The sequence below is a fragment of the Olea europaea genome, chromosome 12 (genome assembly GCF_002742605.1).
Source record: "Olea europaea var. sylvestris chromosome 12, O_europaea_v1, whole genome shotgun sequence".
NCBI classification, from domain to species: domain Eukaryota; kingdom Viridiplantae; phylum Streptophyta; class Magnoliopsida; order Lamiales; family Oleaceae; genus Olea; species Olea europaea.
In genome coordinates, this window is record NC_036248.1 from 5,936,486 (window position 1) to 5,948,714 (window position 12,229).

At 35.0% G+C, this 12,229-nt stretch overlaps 1 protein-coding gene and 1 pseudogene across 1 annotated transcript in view; one reads left to right on the top strand and one right to left on the bottom strand.

Annotated features, from left to right (window-relative positions):
- LOC111405354 overlaps window positions 1-2,842 on the top strand; it is a 12,635-nt pseudogene extending 9,793 nt beyond the window's left edge.
- Window positions 1-7,311, bottom strand: part of LOC111405352 (probable metal-nicotianamine transporter YSL8) — a 19,032-nt gene extending 11,721 nt beyond the window's left edge. Inside the window, exons 1-3 of the mRNA XM_023034179.1 lie at window positions 7,000-7,311; window positions 6,759-6,922; window positions 6,306-6,403 (exon numbers count right to left, since the gene is read on the bottom strand). Of these exons, the coding sequence (XP_022889947.1) occupies window positions 6,306-6,403; window positions 6,759-6,922; window positions 7,000-7,189 (452 nt within the window). The 5' untranslated portion in view covers window positions 7,190-7,311. The remainder of the gene's footprint in view (window positions 1-6,305; window positions 6,404-6,758; window positions 6,923-6,999) is intronic.
- Window positions 7,312-12,229: the final 4,918 nt, after the last annotated feature.

Sequence of the window (12,229 nt, forward strand, 5' to 3'; positions counted from 1 at the left end):
TGGTAGCGCTTCCCACAGACGGCGCCAATGATGCTACCAAAAATCGTACCTGTAGATTTTTCGAGCTTGATGACTGATGATGAGCACGAACGTGATCTTCCGATACCTGAAACAAAGGCAACGAGGTGTGTTCTCGTCGCCCCTCCGATGCTTAAGTCAGAAAGGGAAATATATGCGTGAGGCTATATGCTAAAGAACAATGAAAAAACGTACCTGAATAATGGTTCAAGGTTCTGTATTTATAGTAGTAAGTGACACTCTCCTAATTGGACTCAACTAGTTGGATGTCCTCATCTGTTGGAGTCCTGAATGGTTAAGGAGTTGGTTGAATTCCAGAATTATGCGTGAGATAGGACTCTTGTGGGAGTTAAGATTCCTAATTGCGTAGGAATTCTAAAGTGTGAACAGTCGTCAGCAGTAAGGAGGAGCACATTCCCGAGGACTATGCCCGAGGACACATGTTTGCAATATGCGAAGCATCATGGAGATGTGGTCGGGCCCTGTGTCTCGAGGACGAACATGCTCGAGGACACCACAGATGGATTTACAACTTTACCAAAATTAGTCCTCGGGATATACTGATCGGGGATATTGTAAAATGTCACCATCAGTAGGCATTTGAAATTTTGGATTTAAACTTAGTTTTAATTGAAGGGAGTTTTCAATTGAAGTCTGGATAGAAGTTATAATCTGTTTTGTTTGGGTTTTGAGGCATTTTCATTAACTGTTACATTTCCGGTTATCAAGATGACTTTTTTTGGGATAATATCGACGGGGTTTATACTTCTGCCAAAAATAAAAATAAAAATAAAAAATTTAAAATTAAAAAAAATGATTGAAGCACAGACAAATCTCTTAATTAAAGGGATTTCCATTAACTTAGACTAAAAATCTGTATAGTCCAAAGATAGGTGCTTATGTTCTCCCATTTATATTTTACATCACCGTAAAAGAAAAGTAAGAAAAATAAATGATTCTATCCCAAATCAGTCATCTTCTCCACATGTTATCAGAGTCAACCGACCCTTGGTTCTCTGTTATCACAACCTAACCCTTTTTCTTTTTCTTTCTCTTTGACACCCATGGTAGATTCCAGAAGTATGGAGGAACCAGGTGACCCATCCTCCATTCTCACAGAACTAATTGCCAAAATACCTGAAGTTTTGACCAAAACTCAACCCCATACCCCAGCCACAGAGACTTCCGCTGCTCCTATAGGCATCAAGTTAGACGGCACCAATTATGCCACCTGGTTCCAGATTGTTGAGGTATACATCTCCTGCAAAGACAAACTGGGCTATATCAATGGAGACCTTCCTCAACCACCTCTGACTAACCAGTCCTTTAAAAAATGGCACTGACAATGCCATTGTCAAAGGATGGTTGATTAACTCCTTGAAACCATTGTTAATCAGTAACTTCATACGATTTCCTACAGCAAAACTTGTTTGGGACTTCATTGATACCACATATTTTGATGGAAGTGATACTTCTCAAGTATACGACCTCAGGCGTCGAGTTTCTCGTCTCCGACAGAATAGAGGATCTCTTGAAAAATTTAGCGTGAAATAGATTTCCGTCATCCAAATCCCATGGAATGCCCGAAGGATATCAAACACTACAATTCTACCATTCAGGAGGATCGGGTGTATACCTTTCTGGATGGTCTTGATGATCGATTGGATAAAATCAGGGGGGATGTTCTTCAACTACGTCCGTTCCCTACAGTTGAACAGGCATACGCCCTTGTTCGTAGAGAAGCCATTAGACAAGCCGTGATGATCACTGAAAGCACCGAACCCATGACAGGTGCTGTCTTAACTTCTAAAAGCCTTAAGTTAGGATCAACGACCACAACTTCTACATGATCTGGAGGAGGAAAATCATCAAACAACAAAGCCACAAATAATGAACAGCAATGCTCATACTGTGGAAGCAAGAGACATACTCGAGAAACCTGTTTCAAATTGAATGGATATTCAGAATGGTGGACTGAACTCCAAGCCAAAAAACCCAAAGATGGAATGGACAGAGGAATGGGCAAGGCAAGAGTAGCTAATGCAACGGCTGGTGAAGATGCCACATCTCACCTTTCTCTACGATCCAATGAAATTGCCCAAGAATCAGGTACCTATAATAATACAGGAGTCACCCAAGATTTTAACTCTCACTGGAATAAAAATAAAGCCATGGAAATTGGGCGTGTGTTTTACGGGAACACAACTTCAACAACTCACTGAAATGAAACTAAAAATCGGGGCATTTGGCTACTAAATTCTGGTGCAAGCAATCATATGACTTTTGATTCGGCTGATTTTTCTGAAATCTCTCTACAAAAATGCACGCGTGTAGAAAATGCTAACGGAGTGATTTCTCCTGTCACAGGAGCCGACACTGTGAATTTATCCCCAAATTTGAAATTATTTAGTACCCTTCTTGTTCTTTCTTTGTCTCATAAATTATTATCTGTCAGTCAGATCACTGCAGATTTAAATTGTGTTGTACTTATTTATCCTACCTTTTGTTTACTTCAGGATGTTCTCACGAAGAAGATCATTGGGCGTGGTACTAGAAGGGAGGACCTATACTATATGGAGGATTTCAATTTAGGGCAAGCACATCACATGAATCACCTCACCAGAACTAATGAGAAACAGATTTGGTTTTAGCATCGTCGTTTGGGACGTCCGTCATTTACCTATATGAAGTATTTATTTCCTAGTTTATTTTCACATACACAACTTGATGACTTAAAATGTAATACTTACATTTTAGCTAAAAGTCATCGAGTCCCATACCTAGTAAGATCGAATAAAAGTACTATTCCATTTGCACTAGTTCATTCCGATGTATGGGGTCCTTCTCCAGTCTCTACTATTTCTGGCATACGATGGTTTGTGGTTTTTGTAGATGATTGTACACGAATGACCTGATTATATTTGTTGAAAAATAAAGATGAAGTACTGAATGTGTTCCAAGCCTTTCATGCCATGGTTCAAACTCAATTCTCGAGAAAGATTCAAACTCCATTCTCGAGAAAGATTCAAACTCCTCGCTCAAATAATGGTGGCGAATATGTCAATCATCGGTTTCAAGAATATTTCAGACAATAAGGTCTCCTTCATGAAACTTCATGTCCCCAAACACCTCAACAAAATGGAGTTGCTGAAAGGAAGAATAGACACATTCTTAACTGCACGTGCTCTACTAATTGGAGCTCACATTCCCAGCTAATATTGGAGATTACTCAACTGCATGCCGTCCAAAGTCTTGAAGTTTAAGACACCACTTCAGCCCTATCAACGTATGTCACATTTAGGGGTGGACGGGGGTCGGTTCGATTCTCACATTTAGGGGTGGACGCGGGTCGGTTCGGTTCGGTTCTCGGGTATTTAGTAAATGGAATCGTCGGGTCCAAATATAATTATGGAATCGTTCGGGTTCGGTTCGGTTCCGTTCGGTTCTGTACTATAATTAAATTTTTTAACATTTATAACAACATTATATAAATACAACTAATGACACATTCAATGATTTTGAAATGTCAGAGACTGGTAAACTACCTTGTTCAAATGATCGCTACGGTCAAAATTTCGATTGGAGGAGTTCGATCGGAGATCACAGCGTCGGTCGACGATTGTATAGGTTTTGGAATGTCAGCGAGGTTGCGAGAGTCGAGACAGCGTTATGCACTTTAGTGTAGGTGTTTAGGGTTATTAAGTGGGTTGTATCTTGTTGGGCTAAGAAATGAGACAATAAAAGGGGTAATTGGGCCAAAATTAAAAAATTAGAAATGAAACAAATTATTGGGCCAAAAATTTGGATTTAGAAATTGTTAATTTGATTTTGATGATTGCTCCCAAGATCTTTGGCTGTGTTGCCTATGTTCATATCCACAAAAATCAACGTACAAAGCTCGACACTTGTGCCATTCGATGTCTTTTCTTGGGATATGCCTCACATCAAAAAGGATACCGGTGCTATGATCCCATCAATAAACGCACTTATGTGACTATGGATGTCACTTTTCTGGAATCTGGGACTTCCCCCCCCCCCTCGATATCCAATTCTTCTCTTCAGGGGAGGGCCTCAAGTTAAAGAGCCGAATTGGTTATGACTAGATTGGGTTGAGGTTCAAGACAACGAAGTTCAAGGCAACGAAGAAATAACCAATGATAAAGTGCTTTCAAGTGTGGAGGTTTTGGCATTAAGAACTGAAACTGATGTTGTTTCCCATTCTTCAGTACCCAACGATGCATCTCCTGAGAATATTCGTAAGGTAAGCTCTACTGTCCCTAATATGAATACTCCTATTATATACAACTTACTTGTCATGCATAATCGGGGCAAGCCACCAAATTGATATTCACCAGATATTGAAGAACGGAGGTCAAAATACCCAATTTCAAATTATGTGTCTACCGAGAAGATATCGGAGCCTCTAAAGTCATTTGCACACAAAGTGACCTTGTCCCATGTTCCCATTGGAATTCAAGAAGCTTTAACAAATCCAAAGTGAACTCAGGCAATAAAGGAAGAAATGGAAGCATTACTAAAGAACAAGACATGGACACTAGTGCCCTTGTAAGAAGGAAAGAGACCCGTGGGATATAGATGGGTATTCTCAATTAAATACAAGGGAGATGGATCTATTGAGAGATATAAAGCAAGATTAGTGGCAAATAGCTATACTCAGACTTATGGTATAGACTATCAGAAAACTTTCTCACCAGTAGCCAAGTTAGATACTGTAAGAGTTTTATTATCTCTAGCAGTAAACCTTGATTAGCCTTTACACCAATTTGATGTCAAGAACGCCTTTCTCCATCGATGATCTTGAAGAGAAGGTCTACATGGATGTTCCTCCAGGATATACAGTATATTTAGGGACTAATATGGTGTGTAAATTACAGCGAGCATTGTACGGAGTGAAACAATCGCCTCGAGCTTGGTTTGGATGATTCAGCCAGGCAATGAAGAAATATGAATTCCAACAAAGCAACTCGGATCATACGTTGTTCCTAAAGCACCGAACTGGCAACATAACTTCTTTGATAGTCTATGTTGATGATATGATTATCACAGGGGATGATATAGAAGAAATATTAAGAATTCAGAAACACTTGGCAACTGAATTCGGGATGAAGAATATAAGAGGATTGAAGTATTTTTTGAGAATCGAAGTTGCAAGGTCCAAACAAAGGAAATTTCTTTCACAAAGAAAATATGTGCTAGACCTACTATCAGAGGTGGGACTACTAGAATGTAAACCTACTGACACTCCAATTTTTCAAAATCACAAGCTTGGTGAACATACGGATTAGGTACCAACGAACAAAGGAAGGTACCAAAGACTAGTGGGAAAACTCATCTACCTTTCTCATACTTGCCTAGACATTGCATATGTTGTAAGCGTAGTAAGCCAATTTATGTACCGTCCTCGTAAGGACAATATGGATACAGTATTTCATAAACTTCAATTCCTGAAATCATCCCCTGGAAAAGGTCTCATGTTTGGGAAGAATAATCACTTAAGAGTGAATGGCTATACAGATGCGGACTGGGCATGTGTTATCACGAATAGAAAATCCACTTCGAACTACTTCATGTTTGTAGGTGGAAATCTCGTTACATGGAAAGCAAGAAGCAGAAAGTAGTGGCATTATCAAGTGCTGAAGCTGAGTTTCATGGAATGGCTAAAGGATTGTACGAGCTTCTTTGGCTCAAAAGACTACTAATTGAGATTGGATTTGGACCTTCGTTTGGAATGGATATCTTCTACAACAATAAAGCTGCTATTGCTATCTCTCACAATCCTGTTCAACGTGACCATACCAAACATGTGGAGGTAGATCGACATTTTATCAAACAAAATCTTGAGGATAAAATAATTCGGTTTCCATCTGTTAAATCTGAAGATTACTTGGCAGACATTCTTACAAAAGCGATTTCTAGCAAAGATTTCTACAGCTCACTAGACAAGCTGCGCATCACGGACCTCTACGCATCACCTTGAGGGGGAGTGTTGGCGTGAGCTGTATAATTGAGAGATTGAAGCATAGACAAATCTCTTAATTATAGGGATTTCCATAACTTAAACTAAAAATCTATATAGTCCAAAGATAGGTGTTTATGTTCTCCTATTTATATTCTACATCACTGTAAAAGAAAAGTAAGAAAAACAAATGATTCTTTCCCAAATCAGTAAATTTTTCCACAATATCTTCCTATTAGATTTATTTTTATTTTTTTCCTATATTATACCTACACACGAGGTGTTAATTTTAACCGGTACAGTTACTTACTTTGCTAGTTTCGCCCCTCCAAGAGCATGGAAGCTGTTAATAAAATGTCCAGTAGCAGTACCACTAGGATACACCAACTTCAAGTCTACGATCATTATCTAGATACAAAAAATGTGATGAATCATTCACGATTCAAAAATATTAAAAATTTATATATTGGACTGTATAACACTTTCCAACATATACCACATATGAACGGCAAGAAATAGGAAAATTTATAAAGATCTTGAGCCACATTCTGATAGCACTGTAAGTTGGATAACACATGTATACAAAGTTATCTTTGCATTGTATCTTCATGTTCTGATTCATTTTGAATCTTTAGCGTTGGGTCTTTAGATTTTATCGTTGGTACAACTTTTGATTGTTAGCTCGAGAATGTCCGGAGTACTTGTACATGAATTTTGATCAATATAAATTTACATTTACCAATAAAAAAAATGTAAAGCATACCTTACGAAGAGAAACCACTGAGAAAAGACCTGAGAAGCTTGTTACAAAAAGAAAGCCAATCATCCATCCTAGTGTCGGGTTTTTGTAGTTCATATCATGTTTGGCTTCTGTTGTTTGTTTGGCAGCATGTTCACTCATTCCAAGCAGGTAAGTTCCATAGCCTCCTGCACAAGATGCTCATGTAAGATATTCTGTGTGAGCAAGGGGGGAGCGAAGAAAGATTGGGAACGTATATACTGACCGCTAAAACTGATGCCTGTGGAGGCTGAAACGCAGGTTTGAATGACTGTAATTTCTTGGCGGGTCCATGGCTGTTTCAACATGCCAGCTTTCTCAAGTGTTTTAATTAAAATTTTGACATAGAAGAATCCCAATACACTAGAAGCGACAGTAAATGATGGTATAGGACTAACACCGAAGTTGAGTTTCATGATTATGAAGCATATCTTCACCGACAACACAAAACTCACCACAAAGGCTCTTATAGTTAACGGTTTTGTCCATGAAGGTAACTCCTCGTTCTCAAATATCCCATCTACTGACAATTCATCATCTGATAATGTGTTAATATTTTCATCACGCAAAAAAGGGGGGGGGGTTGGAATCTAATAGGGTGGTCCCACGATCCTGGAAAAATTTATGCATTGAAAATTGTACCACTCAAGACATGACCCTAAGAGAGTTATAAATATTGGGTCCTACTTTGCAAGAAATTCATTACTTCTATTAATTTTTCCCCAATTGTACGTTCCACAACTATTAAGCCTTGTTTGAGCTCCATTAAGCCCATGATTGAGGAAAAAATTTGAATTTACGATAACATTATTTTATGGGAAAATATGGTCGAAAATGAATTCTGAAAAATCAACTCTATCATGCATATTAAACCATTGCAATATACGGATTGATTCAACTTTATCTTGCATAAAATTAACCCATTGCGATATATGGGTTGGAATTCCAGAGGAGGGACAAGTTAGAAATTAGTCCATACAAGTTACATCCATCCAACTAAGACCACCTTTGCTAAGCTTCACAAGTTTACTTATTAGTAAATAATTTCAAAATAAATAATTTTTTTGCAAATCTACATTAGAAATAAGTTAATTATTTTGACAATAAAGTCATAATTACTTTTAGAATAAACATTTATTTAAAAAAAAAAAGAAAAAAAGAGAGAGTAAGTTATCACATAAAAGTAACTTAAAAGTGATTTTTAAGATTAGCTGAGCATGCTCTAAGTCAACAGATTTTCTTATACATCTTAAATTGCATTAGTTCACACTTGGAATAAATCTTGATCAATCTTCACACTAGCTGAGCAATCAAATTCATAACGTAAAAAGAAATGTAAAAAGATGATAGATATATGTCCATAATTGAGTTTGAATTTAGAAAATTGAAAATAACTTAGAAACTACTTATTTCTCTTTACTTTTCGATTTACCACTCAAACTTTGAGATGACTTCAATCATTTCAGCAAAACAGACAAAAATGTCACCTAAATAATCACAATCATTGACAAGATTGGTCTATGATACTTCCACATTGACAAAAAAAAATTAGTATTTTTCCACTCTTGATAGTATAAAATCCTCCAATGGGTACCATCTTGATTATGACATTCATTTAGTCATCACCAATGGAACTGTGTAAAAATCATCAAGTCAACACTAATTGTATCATAATTTTTTTCTCTCTCTTAATTGTACAACGAAGTATTGAACTTATTGTCCAAAGAAGCAAGTTTTGAACTACTTTATAGGGTTTCAACTTGACAAACACGCTCATAATAATAGACAACCCAAGATTGTGAAATAATATGGATGCAGTGAAAAATATAACAAAAATTTTGTGATGGACAACAATTCGAAGACTTGAACCTTACCAAGTCTTCGAGTTGTTGGGTCCTACTTTACAAGAAAATTCAGATTTTCAATTAATTAGTTTCTCCTACGCAGTTTTATGACTGTCCAAGATAATATTTGTAAAACTTGTTTGCCTCAACTGCAAAGCTACAAAAATAGAAGAAACTCACTTATTTCAACATCAAGAAGGGTGTAACTTTACACATTTTATCTGTCGATCTGGACAAAATACCATAAGATAAAAGAAGCAAAGGCAAACATGCTGACACGATTTCCTCCTCACATTGTATCCAGTTGTGGATGCAGGTACTGGCCATTTGCCGGAACCGTCGGTCGCTAGGCGCCTCTCAGGGGTAAGTCTCAGATGACAGATTTCGCCGCCCTAGCTAGATTCATTTGTCGTTGGTTGTTGTGTTGGCTGTTGGAGTGTTGCAGTGTTGGGCCACCTTTTTTTTTTTTTTTTAAATCAGGCCCAAATTAAAAGGCCCAAATCAGCATTCATCCATTATAGACCATAAGGTCTCTTCCAGTCCACTACAAGTACAGCAGAAGGTAGACTGGCAGAGGCAATGGAGTCTCTAACGACCAGCAACACTTTCCTCGAATTAGTCCCATTTCCGATTTCCTTCCTGTCAATTAAACCGATTGCCAGAGAGATCAGAGAAGAGCAAACCCTTCGTGAGTTCTTCCCAATTCCTTCCCATTATTTACATGTTTTTTCCCCCAATTCCTTCCCCCAAATCACCATTCATTCACCCATTATTTACATGTTTTTTTCCTGGCATATTTATTGTTTAATTATTGTTTTTTTTTTTTGAGTAGTTTATTATGCTCTATGTTTGATTTTTAGGATTTTGAATTGCTTCGGCTTCGATTCGAGGCTTATTGTTTGGGGATTTTGTTACAAATTATTGAAAGTTTTGTAATGCCAAAGTGATCCGGTGCTTATTATCAACTCAAATGACTTTTGAAGCCTTAAAGTGAGTTTCAATTGAAGATGAAAGTAGATCAAAGTTTAATTATCTATTTTATTTCTACGTTCTTTATTACTTTTGGAGCAGAAGTTTTGAAAAATCTGGTTAACTTAGCCTAATCGAGTGTTGTTTCTGGCATAAGAGCATATCTTATTACATGCCACTAGGTCAAACATTTGAAAAGTACTTGTGAGCCAGTGAAAAGGAGAACATGTAAGATGGAAAAATTTTTTGTATGACAGTAAGAACTTGAATTTGGCAGTTGAATGAATACATGTTATTAATTATAAGAGTGTATCTATTTAATGTGTCTGAGGATTTTTATCAAAATGGAGTGGTCAATGCTGCAACTAATTCTACTTGCTTGACTTTTTTTCTTTGTATGTCTATCATTTGATTCATTTCTTTCGAATGAGTTTCGATGGTTGATCATATCTTGACTTTCTAATTCAAATTTCACGTGTAAATCTCTAGCATCTTAAAATGTTAAATGGGCTAGCCTTAAATGGCTTTTCAACGATCGGCCACCGACCGAATCGGGCTTTTAAGATCGTTGATTGTCGACGGCCAACGGTCAAAGTCAACCTCCGCCCTAACTGAACATTGATGCTGGATTCGCCCCTGCTTGCTCCACTAGTGCTTCACCGTCTTCTTCATTCGTTGAACGTCTGAAACCCTTCTTATCACAACCTGATATCCCTAGTAGTTTCACATCAAATAAATTTTACCCATCATATCGAAACACAAAGATGTCCCCTGCCTCGACCGAGTTATCTTGAACAAATTTTTCCCAGCCATCACAAAAAAAAAAAAAGTCATTTCCAATTTTGGCCGCTTTTACGAGCCACAAATTCTTTTTTCGGTCTATTGGATATGCCCTCTCTAGTGGAGGTCCTTTGAGTTGTGAACTAAAGGCTGTTGGAAGTTCCTACATGCAATAAGTTAAATGGAATTAGATATGAGTGAAACTCTTTATACATTAAAGAGTCCTTTCTAGTTTAATGCATAGTTTCATAACTGAGATTTTTTAGCATGTCATGAACCTAACGTTAAATCTTTTCATGCATATATTCTTATGGAATTTTTTTATTTCATTTTATTTAAAATATAAATAATGAAATAAATATAATAAACAATTGAATATTCAATAAACAATTAAAATAAATGAGAAATTAATATAAATAATTAAATGAAGTAAATAAAAATGAAATAAACTATTAAAATAAGTAATTAAATATTAAACAAACAATATACATAACCAATTAAAGTAATTAATGAGATATTTAAATTAAATATTTAATAATTAATTTAATAAATCAAATAATACTTTAATTGTTTATGTGTATTATTTGTTTAATATATAATTATTCATTTTATACTTTATTTGTTTATTTAAATATTTCACGAATTATGTTAATTATTTATGTATATTGTTTATTTAAATAAAAATAAATAAGTAATTGAAATAAATTAAATAAATATTAATAAAATAATTAAAATAATGAATTGAAATAATAAATAACTAATTGAAACAAATTCAATAAACAAGTAACTTAAATGTTAATTAAGCAATAAAAATAATTAATTAACATAAATAACAAATAAATATAAATAATGAAAACTAGTTTAAATATGTAATTAAATATTATAAACAATTGAAATAAATAATTAGAATTTAAATATTAAATAAACATTTTAAATGAACAATAAATATAAAAAATGTAATTTAAATAACTAATTAAATATTAAAAAAATAAATAAACAATTGAAATAAATAATTAACGTTTAAGTATTAAATAAATAATTTAAACGAACCATAAGTATAAATAAGAAAAATAAGTAATTAAATATTAAATAAACAATTGAAATAAATAATTAACATTCAAAATAAACAATTAAACATTCATTATCAATTAAAATAATTATTAAATAAACAACAAAACAATTAAAATAAATAATTTAAATACAGATTTAAATATTGAATAAATAATTTAAATAATTAATTAACAATTAAATATTCAATAAACAATTTAAACAAATAGTTAACAATTAAATATTTAATACACAATTTAAATAAGTAAATAAACTATTTAATTTTCAAATATTATGCTCTATCTATTATCTCTTATGCAAAGTTCAAATATTTTAAAATTTACAAGATGAATTACCATTTGGACGTCGCTATGAGACAGATTCCCGACAAAATTACGTCGAACTATAATTTTGTCAGTTTCGCATTAGTTATAGATTTGTTGGATAAGGAGCGCGCAGACCTGTTACACTGATCCTGCTTATGACGGTAACTTTGGCACGGTTAGGAGATGCAATCAATGAATGCGACGATATGTTTGACAAGTTGAATTTGGGGATTTTTATACTAGAGAGCATACTGAGGTGTCATCACAATAAGACGTCATTCGACGTCTTTCATTTTGAAGTTGTTGATGACATTGACACATTCAACAACTATCTATGGAGACAAAGCTCACAGTTATCAGCTCTCCTCAATGATCATGAGGTACGTATTATTCATTTGTGATTTAAATTGTATGTCATTTCGAAATCTCGATGCATGCATGGTCATTAACTCGGTGAAATGTTAATATGTCAGCTTGAATTGCTCGCTGA